This window comes from Heliangelus exortis, chromosome 3, assembly GCF_036169615.1.
Source record: "Heliangelus exortis chromosome 3, bHelExo1.hap1, whole genome shotgun sequence".
Classification (NCBI taxonomy): Eukaryota; Metazoa; Chordata; class Aves; order Apodiformes; family Trochilidae; genus Heliangelus; species Heliangelus exortis.
Window position 1 is genome coordinate 73,351,939 of NC_092424.1, and position 24,280 is coordinate 73,376,218.

The following is a 24,280-nucleotide window of genomic DNA, read 5'->3' on the forward strand; positions in this document are numbered from 1 at the left end:
GTGGCCCTGCCTAAACTGGGCATTAAAACTCTCCAGTCTTTATTTTCTTAGTGTATTAGTTTGGATATGCTATAATGAAGCAGGAAAAATAGTCAGTACTGCAGACCATTGTTTCAACCCATGCCCTGCTCCTGTTTAAATCATAACCTTAATGACTGAAGTTCTGAAAAACATCAGTGTTCTATGAAAATGTCTTATTTGGTAGGGATAAGTAATGAAATGTATCTCCCTAATCCAATCTAGATGTATTTGTATGATGTTTGATTAATTAACATTGTTACATCAATGTTACTTGCAGTTGAGTAAACAAGTAGAAATACATCTTGCTGCACTACTTTTCTCAGCAAATAAAAATTATTTGTTTCATTGAGCACATCCTTTTCAATGTGATTAAAATATTGCTAAGTCCTTCAAGTGCATTCCAGAAACTACGCTGGCACATCTTTTTATTACTTCAGAGAACTGGTGGTTTAAATGAACTTCTCATATACACACAGGATCTCCATTGCATTTCTGAGTGTAGGATCAGGGCCTAAATAACTAGCTTGACAAAAAAAAAAAAAAAAAGAGGCAGCTAATATTGCCCTTCCTAAGAGTAATCAACAAGCTTTATGCAAATGTCAGTAAATGGGATCACTAACAGCAGCAATAGCTACCAGATGGCTTTTCAATGGGTGCTTTTTTTTCCTGTTTCTGAGATTTGAATAATGCAGTGCTTTCACATGTGATTTAATATGGTACAGGCTCTATCAGACACATACCAATTTCTCCAGTGCATTGAGTGATATTTTGTTTGTGTTTACATTATTCTTTGCTGAAACAGTATCTTGGAAATATTGACTTGCCTTCAGGTTGCTCTTTCATATAGTACTTTAAAAAATCCATTAACATTTAATCTATATTCAGCTTCAAAACTGTGTGTTACTAAGAGGTCTAAACAGGCTATTTTTGATTCAGAGCCTGCTTGCTCACTAATAGTCATAATCATGAACCACAAAATGAGTCAAACCTCATTGTTAAAACTCTGCTTTGGAGCCATCATAATAAAATGAACCATTTTGTGTTAACCTTTAGCCTTTGATTCTGAACTAAAGCACCTGTCAGCACAAATGTAGTTGGCTGTATTGTGAATTGATGAAGCAAAAAGCTATTAGCACTGGAAGATTACACAGATTTTGATACAGCCTGACCAGTTACAAAAAAAAGAGTTGCATTCTTATCCAAGATGCAAGTGGTGACAATGAATACATGCAAACTACTCAGCATATCCAGTCAATGGCATGTTGCCATTCTAACTTCAGCTATTGCAGTCTATCAAGAATTAGCAGCCTAATATTATGGCTAGTTTGCACTTTCAAGCAAAAACCAAGTAAGGAATAAAGGTTGTTGCACTGTGTCAGGAAAGGCTTTAAGAATTAAAGATCAAATTTCTCAGCTCTCTACAACCTCCTTCAGGAATGGAGAGAAACTGTTCCATTAAATTTCATGTGCTAGAGTCAGGAAACAGTTGAATTTGGAAAATGAGGAGGAAAGGAGAGAGAGGGGGCTAGAATTAAAGATCAGACCATTTATTCACTTAGCTGAGGTGGTAAGAGCAGTTTCTCTCAGAACCTGCTTTAATCCATCATCCAAAAAAACAAAATAACAACTCAAAAATACTGTGTTGTTTGCCTCATTCTTCTTTCACACACTCTCCACTGCAAAGAAACCATCTTACTAGGCATAAATATTTAGCCCATAACATTTTTCATAAATCAAAGCATTTTACAATGACCAAACCGTATGTATTTCTGTAGAAATATGGATACAGTGTATTTTCACACCTAACAACAGCAACCTGTATTAGAGTCATTTATTTGACAAATGAAGAGATGAAACAGGTTAGCAAGATTAACTCTGTATGCTACATCAAAAGAAACATTTACAGTTTGTAAACTGAATTTTAAAAACAGTATTATGCTCCACTTTAAGACATACTTCACGCACATTCATCCTGACACACCCTGTCAGGATCCTGGCCACCTTTTCCCTATGCAGCATTTCTAATGTGAGATCATATGGTTCTGTTCATCTTAGCCCAATGTAACACAGAAAATCCTTTATTGTGGAAAGTTTTCAGTCTTCAGCTATTGGGAGTGGCATGATGGGACACTTGGGCAGATTTAGGCTAGAAATCTGTCAGGAAAAATACAGGTTAACCTGTTTATTTCATCATTCCTACTTTCTTCATAGGAAATATATTCATATCAAATCAGTTCTTAAATTTATTTTTTTTAAAAAATTTTTTTTAATGAACACCTAATACAGTGCAAAATCCAGTCCTGATGAAACCTGACACCATGCTTTGTATTTTTTTCTATAAATAAGTATTGAACATGTTGGGCTTTTTACTTCCTAAATATACCAATGATGTCAGTAACTCTTGCATCTGTTGTCATAGACTTCAATGTAAAGCTATCTGAAAACGTCAATTTTTTTGAAAATAAAGGATTTTAAGAAAGATGTTAAAAAATATTTTTAATTTTTCTTTAAACAAATCATTTATAGTTAGGAGAAAACTGCTGAACTGACACAGGCATTCACCTGGTGTCAAAATTCTTAGAGTACAGACTTAATATTTAGGCTTCTTTTTTATGCCTCATTGACATAAGATGCACAAAATTACAGCTATTTGTTCCCCTTTGAAGCTCACACCTGATTAACTATATGAGACATTCATATGCTAAAGGTATTTGTGGAGGTGTACTTAAAGTGATTGAATGCTTAAAACTGAATTAGAGCCTTCTTCCAGGTTCACTAAAATTTGGGAGGCACATTTTTGTTCCAGGGCAAAGCCTGGAGATAGTGTTTGATCAGAATCACAGAATCACAGAATGTCAGGGGCCAGAAGAGACTTCTGAAGATCATCAAGTCCACACCCCCCCATGCCAGAGCAAGACCAAAGCTAGGGCAGGTCACTCAGAAATGCATCCGGATGGGAACTGAAACTGTCCAGAGCAGGAGACTCCACAGCCTGTCTTGAGAGCCTGTCCCAGGGCTCTGTAACTCTCACACTAAAGAAATTCTTCCTCATGTTGAGGTGGAAGTCCCTGTCCTCCATCTCGAATCCATTGCCCCTCCTCCTGTCACAGGGCACACATTAATTAGATCCCCTCTCAGTCTTTTGCTCTCCAGACTAAAAAGCCCCAGGTCTCTCAGCCTTCCTTCCTAAGGCAGCTGTTCCAGTCCCTTCATCATCCTCATACCCCACCATTGTACTCTCTCACTGTACGATGTCCCTCTTGAACTCGGGAGCCCAGAACTGGATGCTATGCTCCAGGTGAGGTCTCACTGGGGCAGAGCAGAGGGAAAGGAGAAACCTCCCTCCATCTGCTGGACACTCCCTTCCTAATGCACCCCAGGATACCATTGGCCTTGTTGGCCCCAAGGATAACTTGCTGTCCCCCAGGACTCCAAGGTCCTTCTCCCATGGGTCTGCTCTCTAGCAGATCACCTCCTGACCTGTTCTGCTGCATTTGGTGCAGGACTCTGCACTTGTTCACTCTAAAGGAACTTTCTCACTGTAAAGGAGCTGGTATCAAAAACACCCTAGTCACAAAGCTCAGGAAAAATATTTCAGAGTTTAAATATTTAGAGAACAATGTGTTAGACACCCGTGTTAGACAGGGATAGCGGGAGCAAAGGTGAGGATGCAATTTTAAAGCAGTTGCCATTACAGCCTCCAAGGAGGGGTCTTTAAAGCTGTTCTTAGATGCCAGCCACAAACTTTTACAGTCTCATTGCATATGGTTTTATTGGACAGGCATTTTTTTCAGGTAAGTGAACTGAGTCTTAATTAATCATTAAAACAAATATGCAAAAGATTACCTTTTTTGGATGCTTCAAAGCTGTCATAGAGATTTATCTTTTGGGTGTCATATGTTAATGTGGTGTTTGGCAGAAGAGTTCTGTTTCTGTTGATTGTGTTCACAGCAAATCTGAAGGCTAATTCTTCTGCTCCCATTGGACCAGATTCCACACACTCAAAAATGCCTCCTGGATCGGGAAAAAGAATAAAGAAAAAGCAAACCACTAGTGAGCCAAAATGGCATAGAAGAACATCCTTAATCATAATTTTGTGAAAAGGATCATAATTTTTAACTTAATAAACCTGATGCAGTACAACTCGTGACATTATCTCATTATTTAAGTGACTTTGGGGGTCAAAACATTAAAAACCTGCAACAAATCAAACTTACCTAAAGAAAACTTGTTTGGCTTTTTCTGAACAAAAAAAATGTAACAATATAAGCTAACTAGACTGTTTAGAAACAAAATAAGAGAAAAATAAAGAATACTTGAAGTTATTCTTACATTTACCCCTTCCAGATCAACAACCACCCATGTCTGTGTGTCAGAAGGGAGATTTCAAGATTATTTTCTACTCTTCTAGAAATTCATCATATAATAAGACAATTTTATGAAGATTAAAAGGTCTTTGTCTCCTGTGAGTGGCAACAAGGTGTGATTTCCCACATGCACCATTCAGTGGCTTCTTCCCTTGCCTATACATTCTCTGTTCCTGTGATAAATGTGTACCCTGCAAAGCTGGCAGCATATAATCTGTCTCACTCAAGGTAAATTTTAATTCTTAAGGTAAACAGAGGTAGAATAACCTGTTTCTTTTGTCCTGTGATTAGGACATTTTGATAGGAGAAAGGAAAACAGCTTCTGCTTCCTTCTCCTGAATATTTCCACATTTTTCACTAGTTAGACATTGAATTAGAAATAAGAAACTGAGATGAATATGGAATAAAACGATGTAGTGGCAGCTTTCTAGCTGTTTTCTAAACTGTAGGATTTCAAACTTTCACTACACTCCTTTCATTTCAGTTTTATATTACTTCTGTAGCTGAGAAAGCAGCAGGGAAGTAAGAAACTACAATGCAGTATTTTGGATGCTATTAAGTGTGGGCTCGTCTTAACCTACACACTATAAAGAGACCCAAACAGGTTCTCAGCACATAGTGTATCCTACTAGTAGCCAAAATGGATTAACATGCCAGGTTACTGGCATTATAATACAGAATATACATAATATATATGGATAATATATATATATAATATATATAATATATTATATGGATAGATGTAATATATATGGATAGGTAATAATAATCTATATGGATAATATATAATATTATATATTAATATATAGTATATAATGAATAGATAATATATATATGGATAGATATATAATATATATGATATTATATATATGGATTATATATCTATATATAGATATATAATATATATGGATAGATAATATAATATAGAATAACATAATAATATAATATAACATAACATAATACTATATATAACAGCTGCTAGCTTTTGCCAACGCAATACTGCATACAGGGCACCACCATTTTTTAATTTGACATCTAAGCATCTTAAAAATACACACCTAACACAGAGGAGTATAGGTAAACACATCTCTGCATTCTGAATATCAGAATACAGTCACAAAACAGCTCCTCATTCTCCATATAAGAACCCTTTTAACTATGCAGGGAAGTCTATGCTTCAGCTACTTTCAGCATGCTCAGCAGAGACACATAAATATGTTCAGACACTAACAGCAATGTGAAATTTTAAAGGATGATTTCTCAATTACTGCATATGATGCAAGCAGAAACTTATTTGGTAACTGCCTTAGTCTTATTATTATTAGTCGTATATTTGCTACTGAATATGTAAATAGCAGAAAAATAACGACCTTTAACTATTTTTTTTAAATATTCAGTAAATCCACTGGCTTAATACTGGAAAATAAGCCATAAATTACACTGCATTTTTAAAATAAAATGTAAAGGAAATTAAGAAAAAGGATTGGCTTTTCACTTTATACTGAATTATAAAGGGACAGTGCTTTCCAGAAGTTTTTATAGCATACTGAGTCATGTTGTTCCTTCCCAAGCAGGCTGTTATTTACTGCTGGTTTACCTTGTATTCAGGATAGCCTTATTAATAATCAAATTGAGGAATGCACTGCATGCTCTCAGATAAGCAGACAGAATAGTAATAAATCTTGCCATTGATATGGGGACAAGCAGCCAAGCCAATCTTCGTCTGACAGCTTGAAAAATGCAGGTGTTGGGGTTTGTCTTATAACACAGCTTATAGACCCTTAATAGGCAGAAACATCAGTTCTTACATACAAGCAGCTGAACATCCTAGAGGTCTTTCACTGTTAAATCAAAATAGAGACAGAAAACTTAAAAGGAATAGCAAAATGTGTATTTAATGCTTAGCTTGCTTTAATGGTCTCATATATGACTTCATTTACAGTGTTAATGATATGGCAGCTCATCTCTGCCCTGTAGCAGTAACACTAGGAAATATGGCATCACGTAGCTACACCTCGGTCCATAGTTCATGAAGTTTTATTGACTGCATACAGTAGGTGACTGCTGTATAGCTGAATAGTTCTTCAAGTTTTTACTGTCATGAAAAACACTTGGCACAGAGCTAACTAGATTTTACTAATGATCAACACAGTGATGAGGAATTCTTAAGGCAGGACAGTCCAAGGCAGCTAATAATGATAATTATAAACATTTTTTGAAGTTATATAGGAATGAAATTATTTTATTACTTATTCTTCACTTCAGATGAATACAGATGTCTGTAAGATAATTCTGGTCCCCAGATCTAATCCTGATGTGGCAAAGAGAAATCTTATTCTGATTTATCATTTCCCATACAGGAAACAAACTCTCAGACAGCCTTTGTTTAATTAACCTAGAAAACTGGGAGAAAGGAGTAACTAATATCTGTGAAAAAGGCATCTGTGACCAAAAACTTTTCTAAATAGGATTCCAAGACTGAATCAAGCAAGTCTATCGGGTACCATACCATAAAAGTATATGCTTATATCCATTGTGCTCCAAATTTTAAATTGGCCATTTGACATTCAGAGCCAATGACTACATCAAGTGGTACTACATGTAGAAGGATAAAGTCAAAAGCATATTATTTAGAGTGTAATCGATGCTATTATACAGTCAGCATTTCCAGAAATAGAAGTTACGAAGGCTTTTTGGAAGTGTGACAGGAATATAGTCCTTCAAATACAGGCACAGCCAGAAGGCAGTGAAGAAACTCATCCAAAACCACCCAGAATCACTGATGTGGTGTGGATGATACAGCAGGAGGCATGGTAGGTGCTGTACTACAGTGACTGATCTGGGTTCCTGGCTGAAAACATTTTTTCTCCAATCAAGCCTGCTATGGCTGTACTGATAATCCTGTTTCAGATCCAGTTAAGGACTGGAAAGACACAGAGGTTGTTCAAAGACTGCCATAAAAGTTGCCAGCTCAGATGTGTGCTTCCTACAAATGCAGAACAAAATTACATCATAGCCACTTATTTCTGTCTGGAGCAGGTTTTAAGAAATTAATCACTTCCATGCATGGCATTAGAAACAAATTTTAAAAATCTCTTCTTTACAAGCTTTTCCATAAAACAATGTCATTTAATATTTTTATATATATATATATATATTTAGAATACAGTAGTGTGAATCTGGACGATACCATATTTTTCTCATTCCTTTTCAAAGTTACAGTGAAAGCTTCCTGATATTTTTTCCTGAAAACAGGAAAAATTTAAAAAGGAATAATAACATTGAGCACCGTGTGTTTGGCTTTTAAGCCTTTTCATGAGGATAAGCCACTGTGGGAAAAGACAGTAGCTTTCAGCTCTATGCTTTATTGAAATCAAGTGTACATAGGGCTTGGAGGAGAAGAACGGGACCTCAGATTTCTAGGGTTTATTTTCATTGCCACTGATTTCCTGTATGACCTTGAACAAGAAGGTTTACTAAAAAATAAATATCCCACCAAAAGAGACGTAACAAATGACTCACTATTGCAATAGAGGCACAATTTTAACATGTTTTTAAATGAGACAATTTATGTTAAAAGCATTTGTTCAATCAGAACATGAAGATATGATCACAGAATCCTGCAAATATTGCACTGTAAAACCTGTAAATTATGTATCAAAAAAAGAAAGAGCTTGGTTTAGTTTGGTTTTCTTGAATTTGAGGAAATAGTAATGGTTAATATGAGAAAATAATAAGGTAGCATCTTACACTGACAAAACCAGTGTCCCTAACCTTCTTGTACAGACCATAGATACCTGTTAACGATGTAACAGTCATAGAATGGTGAGGGTTGGAAGGGACCTAAAAGATCATCTAGATCTAACCCTCCAATATTGCATTAGGCCACTATTTTTCTTTCCATGACAACAAATACTGTTCATCCATAACTATTTGTGTATTCCTGAAATCACATTTGAGAAACCAAACTGCACAAACTATGAAAAACATTTTAACCAGATTTTCACTTGCTTTTAAAATAAAATATAGGTGACTCACGAGAAATAAGTAGATATTTATAATGTAAATTTAATTTGAACCTAACTGCTACAATGCCATGTTACTTAATACTAATATGTCCATTGCCAAAGCTGGAGAAAAAGAATCTTTATGGTCGTTTTGGTCTTTGGGAGGGGTTGTTGTTTTCTTTTAATGAAGCAGGAGACTCTGGAAAAAATCTAGGACTCGAGTCTTATTGCAATTTTTCAAGATCTTTGAAAATCTACCAACCTAATTTCTGCAGAGAAAACCAGTCTCTAGTCCATCAGTTACCAGGAATCACTTGACCATTCCATGGGAAATCAAAAAGCTTCCTAGGAACTGTAAGCATCCAAACATATAGGGCAATGCTGCAGTATAAGCTCATCCTAGGATCCCTCAACATACAAAGATGAAACAGAAAAGCACCTGAACTTCACAGGAATCAGAGCCTCTGAGCTGGTAGAAGCTCAAAGCACAGTTTACATGGAAAGGCACTTTTAGTTAAAAACATTGCTTGTGATTATATGTTAATAATGTTTTTCAAATAACAGCATATTAAATGGCTTTCCTATAAAGCATACTGAACTCTAAGGCCAGGTTTTTCACTTTTCAGAACAATGCCCTAACCAGGAGGCAATTTACTGATATATAACATAATTTTCAACTTTGGTTAAAGAGAAGCTACCATACAGACAGAAATTTTCAGTTCATAAGATCCAGAAAACAAGAGCACACCTGAAGTCATCATATATTTCCACATACCTCTGCCAGGTATGAATCTTAGAATAATATAGAGCATTCAAATGGTTAAGGTTGGAAGGGACTTTAAAGATCATGCAGTTCCAACCCTCTTGCCAGAGGCAGGGACACCTCCCACCAGACACCAGGTTGTTCAAGGCCCCATCCAACCTGGCTTCGAGCACTTCCAGAGGGGGAGCAGCCACAAATTCCCAGGGTAACACGTTCCAGCACTTCAAGTTTGAAGCCACTCTCCCTTGTCCTCTTTGCACACCTGTGCAAAAACCCTACCTCAGCTTTCTTGTGGGCCTCTTTCAGATATTGGAAAGCCACTATAGGGTCACTTCAGAGCCTCCTTTTCTCCAGGCTGAACAACCCCAACTCCCTCAGCCTCTCTGCACAGGGGAGGTGCTCCAGCCCTCTGATCATTTTGGTGGCTCTCTTCAGGACAAGCTCAAGGAGCTCCCTGTCCTTCTTAAATAGGAGACTCCAGAAATGGACACAGGATGCCAGGAAGGATCTCACAGGAGCAGAGTAGAAGGGGAGAAGCCCTTCCGTCACCCAGCTGCCTATGCTTTTTTGGTGCAGTCCAGGACCTATGCTTTCTAGATTATTTGCTTCTTATCCAGTCAACTGGAAATGCAATTCCAATCAAATAGAAATTGCTTAAATGGAAAAGAAGTTCAGGATTAGCACTCAGATTTTCTTTTAGGGTATTCTGCAGTCCCAGCCTGTAACTTCCAACTTGATTTCTTATTATTCCCAGCTTCCTAAAACAATCCTTGTGCACCTTAATAGACTGGTGTTTACCAGTCAGGTCACCTTCTGCTTGGCTCTATCTTGTCAAGTAATTTCTAATGCATCTTCAGCATCAAATACTGCTATGTGCTAGCCAAAAGTACCTTCAGAGTCAGCTTCCAGTTATCCAGACAATTTGACTCACCCTGCTAACACCCAGCAGATAATTTACAAGCAACAAAGTAAAGACTGCAGGATCTAACAAATGAGAATCATAATATGCTTGCTTTTTTTTTTTTTTTTTTTCTGGAGGAAAAAAAAAAGCCTATATAAATCTTCAAAATAAATAACTTCAATTTTTTTCTTTCAAAAATATCAAGATACAAAAAAATCACTCACATAAATTTAAAATTTCAGCACGTTATAAAGGACTGATTTCTTTGTTGAAATAAGAGTGCCTATTTCAATGGCTTTGGACATCAAAAAAGGTCAATAAAAGTTGATATGGAATCACAAAAGACTAAAACTTGGATTCTCCAAATGAGCATAAAAAAGAATGCCCGACTTGATCTTTGCTGAATGCCATGACCTCTGGCTTGTATGCACTTTTCACAGAATAATCCCTTTCATAAACGGATTTGGTTTTGTAATAGTTCTTAATTGTCATTCTTTGGGCTAATGAAATAGTGTTTATAATTCTAATGTGGAGAAAAGTGCTACAGCTGTTTAAGGGACCCATATTGCTCATATTTTGAGAATATCTTTTCTTTCCACAGACACTTCAGACAAAAAAAAAGGAAAAAAAAAAGAGGAATGTTGGTACTTTTTCTGTGCATAAGCAAAGTTACCTCAAAGAATGTAGAAAAAATTTTTTCTTAATGGAATATTGTAGAACCCTAGAACTGCTTCTCTGTGATCTCTGTGATCCCTGAGTAAGTGGAGGCAGGAACTGGTAAATCTACTCATTTAGCAAGAACTAGCAGGAAACAAAGATTTTTTTATGTCTGCTATATGTTTTTTTCAGTTACTTTATAATAATGCATTAATGATTCTCAACAATCACAATTCAGTGCACTAGCTGGAATTGTTGATTCTTTCCATTTTGTTCTTAAAGCTATTAAAAGATAAGATTTTATTCAGTATTGCTTGGAGCATTTAGTAATCTTTTAAAATTCTTTCCAAACTGTATTAAACAGTTTGAAATCACTGCTATAGAAATGTTGTGAAATAGCAGAAAAAGTAACAATAGTCTAAAAAGAATTAAAAAAAAAAAAAAAAAAATCAAAATCAGACTGATGGAAAATTTTAAAATGTGCCAAAAACATTTTCCTGTTACATTTAATAATGTACTCAGTAATCAAATGTTCTGCTTCCAAAAATGTTTGGAAAGTTGCTTTGAAATTATTATCTTCTCATTTTAGTAACAATCTCACCAAAATAACTTTTTCAAAAAGTATGGTTGTGCTGGTCAAAATAAGATATGTGTTGCTATGGGATTATGGTTTAAATACTTACAAACAATTTTCAGGAGAGTAAGGTGGGTTATTGATTATTATTTGGAAAAAAAAAATCTTTACTATTCCTGTCCTTAATGTACTGTATTTGTGTATTTTCTTAATGATTCCCTTTTTGAGTTTCAGCCATAGGAGAAAAAAAAAAATAATAATAAAAAAATAAGTTACGCACTGTGAGTACAGAAACAAGAAAATAGTATGAGAAAGCAATTATCAGGTGCTGATAATAAAATTCCAGGAACCTAAAAAGAGAGGAATCTGTAGTGAGATTGTTAAGCTCTTCTGTGGTTAAATAAATAAGTTAAACAAACCAACGAAGCTTATCTTCAAAAGCAGTCATATTATGTGCATCTGCTGCTAGACTGTACAAATTTACTTCTAAAGCTTTAAAAATACATTTTTTCAGATTCCTTGAGTTGAACTATTTTATAAGTTATAACAGTAGTGAAACACTGCATTTTGTAATGGGATCTAAGATAAATCATGCATCTCAATATGACTTCTACAAACACCACCTTAGCAGAAGAAATTAGGACAGTGCTTTCCGAAGAAATGAATGAAATGTACTATCAACTCCATAAATTACAAGAAATTAAGCTTCTTGAAAGCTTTTGTATGCTTTCTCTTTAAAATATTACACAAAAGATGCACAAATTTTTCCACAGATTCAAATTTCTGAAGTAATTCCATTATTACAATAAACATGATTAAGGAGCATGGTAGTATATATGAAAGTTGAATATTTCAGAAACTGATAATTTATGGCAGATTCATGTTGAGAACAGATTCTAGTGGGATCTTGAAGTAAACAAGCAGAAATGTTTAATGAGGCACAAGAGGATCTGTTTCAGGATGATAAATCTTAGAGATATGGATTCACTTCTCCAGTGATAAACCACTGATATTTAATTCACAGCCTATGGAAATAATAATGGAGGGGCTGAGGAAAGTGTCATACAGAGGAAGAAGGCAAAAAACATTGGATCTGAATGAAGCAGAGATACTGAATACTCTCCTCTCACATTTGCAGTACATTTAACTGTCACTTGTTTTTCTTAATAATTACCCAGTTATCATTTCCATGAAAGGGAAGTTAGTTATATTCTTAACAACTGAAGCATGATCTAGATGTGCAAATGATATTTCCACAGTATATTCTTTCACAACTCTTTCTGTCCATACCCCAGACACCAGCAGCAGCTGTATACTAAGTGTGTGGGTTTAGATTGATCATCAATTATATGCAGAAATTTTGTGTTATTAAGAGTCTAAATGCTAAGATGTTGTTAGCTAATATGATAATTACGCTCTAAAAAGTTGTTCACTGATTTGATAATTAAGTTTTAATTAGTGAATTAGAAGCCTCTTGAGAAAAATTGAAAAGTTTCTTTGGCAGGAAAGTAGGAGTTATGCATCCTACTTTTTCAGAACCCTACATATGGATTAAATACAGCAATGATGAGACTAGACAGCAAAAACACTCCATGTTTTTATTCTTCTTTAAGTGATGTGATGAGAAATTATTTTTTCACGCAGTATATCACTTTCTGCCCATAAGGCTTTTTCTTTTTAAACACCTCCATTCATTCACCACCAGATCATTTTTTCATAAGGAAAAGGATGTTCCATGAATCAGAGGTATCATATAAAATGCTTTCTCAAGGAATCTGTATCTTACAACTGGATTTGTCAGTGTTAAAGAAATACAGTATCTTCACAGAAAGCTGGTCTCCTTTAGGTATATGAACAGGCTATTTAGCTACCTTTTCACAAAACTTACTTCTGCAACCTCTGTTTTTATGTATTCAAGCAAGGAAACATATTGACAGAATCATTACAACTATTTCCCTTAGGAAAACAGTCTAAATATCAGGAACAAAAAAAGGGAAAAAAAGATTTACAGCAACAATCTGTGAGAGAAATTCTACAACAGCGTTTAACGTGGAGGGGGGAGAGGGAAAGGAGGAAATGACTGCAGCAGGAGATAAAGGCAACTGTGGTAAAAGGGACCACAGATGTGGAAAAAGTGCAAATTCAGTAGATATTGGAGTTCACCTGAGAACAGACACGTAGGATTCGCTGCCTACATCCACGTACGGTCTACCTGATAATCCTGAAGCTATACATCCTGGCCCCTGGCACAGGAAAGTAAAATGTCTTTCTCAGGTCTCATGTCTTATCTACACAGGTGGCTGTGGAAACAAATGGATCTCAAATTTTATCAGTCCTTTTGCAGCTTATCAGTACAGTTTGCCCATTTCATCTACTAACTGCATGGAATAAAAGAGGAGTTTGGGTACTTAGCACATGTATCTATCTGAGCCATAAAACAAAAACTGATCATTTCAAAAATTATATAACATCAGGAGAAAAGAAAGACAACAGAACGTATAATGAAGTTTTCATAAGTGAATGAGAAAAAAGACAATTCATCTTAAAAAAGAGGTGGCTTAAAGTAAGAGAGTTCTGCAAAAACACACATGTTATGCAAATGGTGGGTATAGTTTTCTTAAACACCTTTTCTTCACATACAAGAACCAGTGTTCCTTACTGGAGGGTAATAGTAATGCTGGTCCTTTGGGTTTTGATTTGCCCAAACTGCTAAACTGTGACAAAAGAGGAAATACAAAGCAAGATTAAGTTGCCTGAAAAAAAAAAGGCCCTTTCAGACTGCCTGAGACTTTCTTAGGGTACAACCTGTAGACACTGGTAGATATTGCAAAGGCCTCACTGAGAGCTCTTTTGTATTGGGACTGGACTCAGGATGTCTCAATATGTACATTATGGCAGCTGAATCCCATTCACTGTGGTGGATTCAATTTCACCTACTCTTAGATTTCTGTAAAGTGAATGTTCCTTCTGAGCTGGTTATTGTAAGCAACCTTTACAGCCTTCCTTAAGATGAGATTTAATTGTATCCTGAAAGTACTATTTGAAAGAGGTCTGATTTCTCTACTGTTCCTTGTTGAATACACAAATCCAACCCTCTGAAATGTTCTTGCACAATCCTCAATGAATTCCTGCAGGGAAGTCTCATTAACTTTTTCACTAAATTAAAAAAAAAAAAATCTTATTTCAGCAGCCATTCTGAAGCTGATAAGCAAGATATGCATACAAAGTGGTATTAGCCACTCTGAAGTACACCAATCAGCACTCACTTTAAAAAAAACACAAAAAAACCTAGTAAATTTTTCTATGGATTTGCTGCCTTCCACACATCTGTAGACAACTGAGGCATCGATACTTGACAGGGGTTGCTCAACTGTCACACAACACATTACGTAGAAGTGTTCACCTTCTGATCCAGCTAAGCAGAATTTACTCCTGAGACTAGAAATTCATTTATCCTTGAGTCAGTATACACCTACCAATAAAAATAAAATCAGAGTTATTTATATAAAAATAATTTTCTGCTCTTTTGGAAGTATGTTAAAAAGATCCGTAGACAGAGCCTGCCCACTGTAAATCATGCAAGTGATACAGAATCCACGTGTACAAAATTTATCCTTCTAGAAGACTGCTGAATATGATAGTTCACACTATAGTAAAAAAGGTACATGCAGAGACTGATTCAAAATAGGTAGACTAAAAGGCTCTTGCTATGTGTCCTTTTTCTTCCTGCTCGTTACAGAGTTCTGATAGGATGAATTAAAGCTTGTCCTTCAAACCTCTTTCCTGCTGGTTTTCCTCTGTAAGTATGGATCTGCACATGAATATGTGAGACACACACACGTGAGCTGTTAACAATATAAAGGTCCTACAGCAAGAGCTTTCTGACACAGTATGGTTGTATGTTTCCAATTAATTCCATATTTACACTCCAGTGTGCTTATTTCTTATCATCAGTTGCCCTTTGTTACCATATCATTACTCAGTAAAGTTAAATTTATTCTAATATTACAGAATAGTGCTCCAGTTGCTACTGTGGTTAAATTATTTACTGTTAACTGCATTTTGAGACAGACAGCTGACATAGAACAGATGTTGTCTTTTTTGGTGGTCCTCCTTTATATTTGCTTTCCCCCCTGTAATTAAAAATTAAAGATTCCGTGCAGTGGGTTTTCCATGAATTGTAGCTTTCCATACCCAGGAAGTTAGTAGCAGGGATTTTTTTTTATCACAAACACAGGTAGAAGCTTATCACTCCACAGGGAAAAAAAAAAAAAAACAAAAAAACCAAAAAAAAAACCAGGATTAAATTGTCGTACACATAAAGATATCATGTAAATTAGATCCAAACAACATTGTCTTAAATTATTAGCCTATCATTCCTAGTGACCTCTTTTGAGAAATACAGGTTTTCCAGCCTTTCACATTGATTATGTAAACCACTAGCCTCAATGTCTTTATAATTCAATTCAAATCTGTAATGAGTCAGACCTGTGGAAAGGCTCTTTCAGAATGAAGAGTGACAACTTAGTTGAAATGCTGATCATGCCATGGAAACAATGAAGTGTGACACTTTTTTACATCTGGTAACAGGTTTACTGGGAAAGAAAGTAAGAGTCATTTATTCTGTTTTTCAGAAAAGTGGCAGTGTGGATTGGAGAATTAAACATGCATTATGGGGGAGTGCAAACTATTTTTTTTGCCTTTTTCACAGTTGCATTAAGCTGTTTTTTAAATTCATTTCATACCATGAATATTCACTTATTTTTAGCTTTTCCTGCATTCAAGTCTATACATAACCCCTTCTGAAAAATTTCTATGTCATTTAAGATACTTCTTTAAAGGCATTTTTCCTACAGTTAAACCCTAATCTCCAAAACGCATCTTTTGTTAATAAAGTCATATCTTTAGACCAAATAATAATGCAACCACTTTTTGGAAAGATTTTAATCTCTGATTCAGATTTGCCCAGACCCTATTACCATGAGTTGAGAGAACCAGGATAAAAATTTCCTATAGCCATACTAACCTAGGACTTTCTGAGCCCCTACCAGCATCCTGTTGATGTTCAGTTACAGTGGGCAGGAGGGGAAATGAGGAAGAACAGCTGTGTCTACAGGGAGGAGATGGTGGGTCAGGTGACCCAAATCAAAGTGTTCCAAGCCCATGGTTCTCCTTTTAAAATGTTTAAAAATTAAAAAATAATAATAAAAAAGCCCTCTGCTGGCCTCTGGCTGGTGTGTTGGATGGAATGGGGTTCTTTGTGTTGTCATATTGCTTCCTGAGCTGCTGTGATTTCTGCAGCCCACTTTCTTGCTGGAGAAGAGCATCGCTGACCAAGACAGCTTGCCTTCCCCTGCCACACTGAGTAGCATCAGTGCAACTGCTCCAGAATTTTCTGGTTTGAAAGTCATTACCAACTGAGGAGTGCAGGCTCTGTATTTGCACATCTGCATTGTATGTAATTTAATATATATTCACATTTATCTATGTATTTGAATGTAATTAACCGACATCATAGTTGTTACTATTTCATTAGACCTGTTCTAGGTTTCTTTTGGGGTTTTTTTTCCTCCCCCAGAAATTTAAGTTTCTCTCTCTTATTTCCCTTTTTATCTTCCCCTGGGAGGGTAGCAGGGGAGTAACAGAGAGCATCTGTCACCTAGATATTGGCTGTAAATTAAAATGGGTATTTTCCCACTGTTCCATGAAAAGTAGGAAACGCACAGGTTGTTTCTTTTTCTGGAAAGCAAAGCAGTGAGTAGATTAGAAGTGCAATAACTCAACATGTTTGTTCAGTCATGTACTGGATTTGGCTGGGATGGAGTTTATTTTCTTAAAAGCAGATCACAGGGTGCTGTGGCTTAGGTTTGTGGCCAAAACAGTGTTGATATCACACCAATATTGCAGCTAATGGTGTACAGTGTTTTCACAGTGTCAGGAGCACCTTTGTTTCTCACTCTGCCACCCCAGCAGGTAGCTCTTGTTGAGAGGGGACAAAAGTCAGCTCCTCTGAATTGGCCAACGTGGTGTTTTATATCTTTTAACATCATGCTCAGCAATAGAACCAGAGATAAAATTTTTCCAAAATAGCCCTTGCTTTTTGATTGGCTGGGCACTGGTCTATTGGTGGTGAGCGATTGCTTTTTAATCACTTGTTTCTTACTTTTTTTCCTTCCATTTATTAGAACTGCCTTCATCTCAATTGATGAGTTTTTTTCTTTATTTCTGCCCTTTTGATTCTCTCTTCCATCACCCACTCTGGGGGTGTTCATTACCCCCTTCATGATACTGGTGAGTGTTGTGATGAATCTTTGAAGGGCTTTGTTTGGACATGCATGTCTCTCCTTAAACTTAGCTACATGGTTTTGATTGCAACCCTGTGCTTCAAGGTAATAGTTGCAAGTGACAGACTTGGTTGCAAATGTATAGCATCTGGAGCTGCTATATTTGATGGATTCACAGATGAAAATATGCTCACCATTCCGTGCAGCTTTGTGCTACATATTATCCAATCTCTACTGTTTAAGCCGTTGTGTTATGTTATTATTGAGAAATAAATTGTCATAATGTATGCAGTGAATTGAAAAGTTTAAATGTTTGATAATCTGAATACTGAGAGAGAAAATAAACTGAAGGTTAGATTTACCTGGTAAAAATAACTAAGTATGGTTATTGAGATCTTTCCTTCCTTATTTCTTAGTGATTCCATGCCATTCCCATTTGCTCTCTTTTAGCAGCTTATTAATATCTCTCCTCCCCAGACATTGACATTCCTTGTTTCAGTGTGTTGCCAATATTCGTTAATATCTTAATGTCCACCATGTGTCTACTACTAAAAACGTGCATTTTTCAAATTATTTCACATATATGTATTTTAAAATAAAGCAATTTATGTAGGACATGAGCACTCTTGCCAATAGAAACACCATTAACAAAGGACAGTAAAAGGCAAATGTAACACTTGCCCTGAGAATGGCCATTAGGCTCAACTCTATTAATTACTTGAGAGTAAAGGTAAAAGCATATTAATTACATTAACATGGCACCTGACCTGGAAGGTTCTTCAGCTTCTAATGAAAGCAGAAATAATATGCAATTAACAAAACAGATTCCACTAAACAAAAATTGTGTGAGCTGGAGTGAAAGTAATGCAAAGCATTATTTTATCAAAGATACTTCATTAAAATAATTAAAATAACAACAAAAGAAAATATATGCTAAATCCTAGGTTTGATATTTCACTAAACTACAATGATGTTCCACAAGTCTGACATATTCGGATTTGAAGCATCACATCAAAGCCCACAGGGATTATGGCTATAAGAATAATCTACCTGAAGCACCAAGCAAAACGAAATGAATAAGAGGAGAGCAGCGGGTAGGGAGGAGAAAATTGAGCCCAGGAAGACTTGGGGAAGAGCATCAAAATAACAAATAGCTATGGAAGTCAAAATTATCTTCAAAATCAATAATTTTGCAAACATAATGTGGTATTTTAAAAAACCCTGAGAGCACATTGTTTTCACCCAGGCACATGGAATTTGCTTCTCAGCTGTAAATGAGAAAACTACTGTGAGGGGGGCTTTGGTTGTTTAAAAAAACCTCACTCGTTAATAGCTAATAAAATGGTGTAGAAAGGATGAATACCTGAGCTCAGAGACACAAACAGAAGGGATTTCCTTCACACACACAGCTAAAACTTCATTCTTCTCTGACTCACTCAACTATTGCACTTCCAAATTATAACCCCTTATTTTTCATACCAAAGAAATTCAGGTGCTTGCAGCCTCTTATTAAGCTGACCTGAATTCTAACCTCTAAAGAATAGTTAATCCCAAATGAACGTCTGCTAGCTACTTGCCTCTGTTGGTGTCTGCTTAACTTCCTCACTGCTTTAAATCCCTGCCCTTCTATCCCAAAGTATCCATCTGCATTCCAGGCTTTCTCACCCTCCACTCTGAGATAAGAGTTTTTCTAGAGCCAGAGGTGATAATTGCAAGCTGTCTTGCAGCTACAGAGCCAATCCACATCAGAGGATGGCTGTAAATAACCAGTATCTCCACTCAAGGTCAGGTACAGTTTTTCCATCCTGCCTATCTTGTACCTAGGTAAGAACAGTACAGTACAGCAAAAGCACCTATAGCCCATACACCATGCAGACTCTTCAACAATACCACTCACAATATCATATCATTAAGGAATAATTTATCCTAAGCAGAAATGAAAACTAATATCAACTTGGCAAGCAAGGTTTCTCAGTCTTCAGGAGACCAACACAGGCAAAAAACAGAGTCACTAATAAAATGAAGGGGGGAAACTGAAATAGACAATTCAAAAGAAAATAGATGGACATTTAAACTTTAAAACTCTTATACACCAGAACAGCCTGAGTTAAAAACATCTATACAAGCACAGATATAACTTGGCATTCCAAATTACTGTCTATGAAACTTCTTTCATAGATTTACTTTAGGCTCCTAAAACACATCAAGCACTGAAGAATGAGCTACTACTGAGTAAGTTATATACTGTGACAGCAGCATTTAGTCTAAAAGGCAAAGATTTAATCCATCTATCCAGATTTCCTCATATTGTCAAGAGATGAGGACAAATGTTTCAGATAATGCTGAACTAACTTCTAGAAATTCTATAAGTTCAGATCTCACATTAGCAGGAGCCAGCATCTCCTGCTCTCAGACTTTCTCTGCTATGGTAGAATAGTCATTACCTTGGAGATCCTCATGGTTTTTCACTTGTTTTCTTAACAAACAGATCCATATTTTATTAAAAGAAACAAACCCAGAGTCAAATTCTATGTTGATTTGGGCTAAAATATTTTAATAAATAAATTAATTAATTAATGGAAGAAATGAGCAATTCTGGGTATTCTACTGTCTTAAAAAGCACTTAGAAATCAATTTTGCTGTTTCACTCTGTGAGTACTTTGAATTTATCTACAAGGAAAATCTACGATTACTGACCTTCCCCTGCTGTTTATCCCAGTTCAACCCTTATAAAGTCTCACTTTCTTTGAAAGGTACAGAAATTCTCACATAAAACAGGTGTTTCTATAAATATAGACATGTGGCTTTGTAGCGAGGCTCACAAAATAGATTCCATTCAATAACTGAATCTGTTTGGCTGGAAAAGACCTTTTTGGTATCAAGTCCAAGCATTTACCTAGCACACTGCCAAGTCCAACACTAAATCAGGCTCCTAAGCACCACATCTACTTGGTTTTTAAATACGTCCAAGAATGATGACTCAACTGCTTCCCTGGGCAGCCTGTTCCAGTGGCTGACAACCCTTTTAGTAAGGAATTTTTTCCTAATATCCAAAATAAACCTCCCCTGATACAACTTGAGACCATTTCCTTTTGTTCTATCCCTTTTAACATGGGAAAAGAGACCAACCCCCACCTTGTTACAGTTTCCTTTCAGGTAGTTGTAGTGAGCAATAAAGTCTTTGAGACTCATTTTCTCCAGGCTAAACAACCCCAGTCCCTCATTTGTTATTTGTAAAACTTGTGCTCTAGACCCTTAGCCAGTTTCATTGCTCATCTCTGGACATACTCCAGTGCTTCTTGTAGTATGAGCCCAAAGCTGAATACAGAGTTTAAGGTGCATGATTACTGATGCTGAATACAGGGGGTCGGTCAATCACTTCACTCGTCCTGCTGGCCACACTATTCCTGATACAATCCAGGATGCCATGGGCTTTCTTCCCACTTGGACACACTGCTGGCTCATATTCAGCCAGCTGTTGACCAGGACCCCCATGACACAAAGGAATTTTCCAGTCACTCTTTCCCAGTCCTGTAGTGTTGCATGGGATTTTTGTCCCCCAGGTGTAGGACCCAGCACTAAACCTCACTGAATCTCATACAATTGACCTCCGACCATCAATCCAATCTGTCCAGATCCCTCTAGACCCTGAGGCAGACCAATACACCCATCCAACTTGGTATCCCTTGCAAATTTACTGAGGGTGCACTCAATCCCCTCATCCAAATCAGTGATAATGATATTAAGGAGAACTGGCCCCAAGACTGAGGCCTTAGCAACATCACTTGTGATGGGCTGCCAGCAGGATTTAACTCCATTCACCACAGCTCTTTGGGCCAGGCCATACAGATAGTTTTTTCCCAGCAAAGTATACACCCACTCAAGCCATAAGAAGCCAGTTTGTCCAGGAGAATGCTTTGAGAAATTATTTCAAAGTCTTTACTAAAGTCTAAAGTTTGGATATTTGGACTGAAATCTTTTAATGTTTGGACTGAAAGGAGACCATCAACATATTAATAAAGAGGTGATGAATGGTAGGAAAAGCCACCGGTTTTGAATGCTCCCTCTGTCAGATTTTCAAGCCCAAAACCAGATTTAAACCAAAACTCACATTTCATAACCAAAAGCAAAGAAATAAAATAGCCCAATTAGCTGTGTTTGCATTTATTATTAAAAAAAAAAATTAAAATAGCACTAAATTTGCTCATTACAAAGACAGCAGTTAATGATACAAATTACTGTGGTAAAAGCAGTTAGAATTATATGTTACCAAACTAGAGTGTAGATAAATGCCAAGAGAGATTATATAAAAGGGCATATACTTTATTAAAGTTTTAATACTTTTATCGTGTACAGAACCACTGACATTTAGTCCTCTTGTTGCTTAAATAAGAGATTAAGATGTATTTTCTTTACCCATTTCACAACAAATTAATAGCTTGTGTATTTCCAGCTTTCTCAACTATTCCAATGTTATTCTCATTATGTTTTACTCTAGATATATTTTCAGTATCTGTAAGAGATGAACATTCCAGCAGATATTAAGTTCCACTAAAGTGCTAAAATATTTCATCTATATTACAATATTTGCTTTACAAATCTTATTTGGATCAAGGGAAAATTTAACAAGAAAAAAAAAAAGTTAATTTCTTCATAAAGCCATCAGTTCATCACAAAGTGCAGCATATATTTATCCTCTAGGCAGATATATTGGTTAATGCTGTTGCAAACAACGTCTGTGTGGTATAAAAAAAAAGTGTATTCCAGTTTCACAACCCAACAAGAGATTCCCTCAATAGTCATTACTTCCTTTATATAATGGACATTTTTTACACAATCGATACTGTTAGAAATTTCTTTTTTTTAAATTAACTATCAAAGGAAGAGAATATTATTGTTTAGTGAGAGAAAATTTACAGCACAAAGCAAACTGCTTATGCAAGATGATTATATAGATTTCTTATTTTGTGGGCCCATTGCCAAACTATTAATAATACATCTTTAAAGTGTTCCTAATTTATTATTAGCATATAATGTGATATATTAATGATTAATGGGATATATTAAAAACAGCATCCTGAAGCAGGTGTCTGGTAAGATTCTTCTATAAATGGCAAACATATTTCTCTGAATATATCATAGCAGAGTGCTTACTAGATAGCATCATTTAATTCCTCATGGCAGTAGTTTGATATTATAGACTCAGACAGCATAGAATGGCCTTAAAAATCTTCTAGTTCCAACCTCACTGCAATGATTAAGGACATCTTCAACCAGATCAAGTTGAACAGAGCACCATCCAACCTCGAAAGTTTCCAAGATGGGGAATCTACCACCTCTGTGGGCAACCTTGTTCCAGTGTTTCACCACCCTGAGAATGTTTCAGCTGCAGCAGCAGTTAGAAGCCAGATGTAAACACATCACCATACAAAAATTGTCACTGTTAAAGCCCCAGTATAAAAAAACCAAAAGAACTAATTATTTAATATGTGATGCTTGTTTTTCCTCTCTTTACAAACTAGAGTGTTACTGAATCAGTACCTCAATACCAACATAAGTTATAAACGAGAGCCAAAAATCTGCCTAGTCAGGAGACTTTTTTTTTGTTGAAGCCAACATGGTCACTAAATAAAGTAGTTTTCAAGTATTACAGGAAAATACACTGTCAACCTAATCACAAATCCTACTACAGTTCACTGAGGTTAAGAATGAAGGAGAGCAGATTGTCCTGTTTGATCTAAAGCTAAGTGAAAAAGTTGATGCAAGAGCTTCCTTCTCAGTATAGTAGATAAGGATACAATAACAGCTTCTTAATGAGAAACATTGAATTTCATTATTTTCAACAGTGCTTTCAGACAGCTTCTTCCAGGGAAGCTTCCCTTCCTAAGGGTGCTGTTTTCTTCCTCAGCTAAATGACAAAGCTCCTCTGGGAAAAGTAACCAGCAGTGTTAAGGTATAAGTCAAGCCTACAGTGCCTTTCACTTAAATTTTTTTGGATCCTATAAAGAGGTGGGCAGGAGCTCCTAAAGCAGAAAAGTTTTTGCACCACAATCCACATCTCTCATGACCTCCCAAATTTCAGACTGTTTTCCATTTTGATGTGTTACACTTGCCAAGCACTGTCCTCCCCAAGAAGGTTGAAAACACCTGGGATACTGCAGAGTCTCCCAGTGCCTTCTTTCTCCACATGTGGGGAAGAAAATCACACTACCACCTTCTCTAGGCCTTATTTCTAAAGAATTAAAAGCTGTTCCTGCCTCAGAATGATGCTTATAAATAAATATTAAATTGAGTTAAGAGCCTGGTAACAACCATTCATGTTTTTGTTTAATGTTTAAATGAATAATACAGTTAAATATTCTAATAATAAAAGGCAAGCTCACCATTCTTTAAGCAAAATAGTAGTACAAGTCTCTCCACTAATGTTTTGGGGTTTTTTTTATAGCTGGAATGAACCTAACATACAAAGGATCAGTGTCAGTTGTATGTTACAATTTCTAGTAAAGAAATAAAAAAAAAATAGCTTTGAGGACACTGCAACTCCCTATAAACCTCTGTAACTGCTGACAGAGTACATAAGCTGACAGAAAATAGTGACAAAAACATCAATCAACTAGGGATTCAGCTACAATCATAAAAAACTATCCAGTGTCAAATTAAATATCTGTCTACTCCAATACACTATCCCCACAAATGGGCAGTCATC

The 24,280-nt window shown here is 36.1% G+C and overlaps 1 protein-coding gene across 5 annotated transcripts in view; it reads right to left on the bottom strand.

The window, feature by feature from the left end:
• The window catches only part of GRIK2 (glutamate ionotropic receptor kainate type subunit 2), a 365,605-nt gene that overhangs the window by 241,108 nt on the left and 100,217 nt on the right, over positions 1-24,280 (bottom strand). For all 5 annotated transcript variants that reach the window (XM_071741263.1, XM_071741262.1, XM_071741261.1 and 2 more), the window contains one exon: positions 3,868-4,035. In XM_071741263.1, the coding sequence (XP_071597364.1) occupies positions 3,868-4,035 (168 nt within the window). The remainder of the gene's footprint in view (positions 1-3,867; positions 4,036-24,280) is intronic.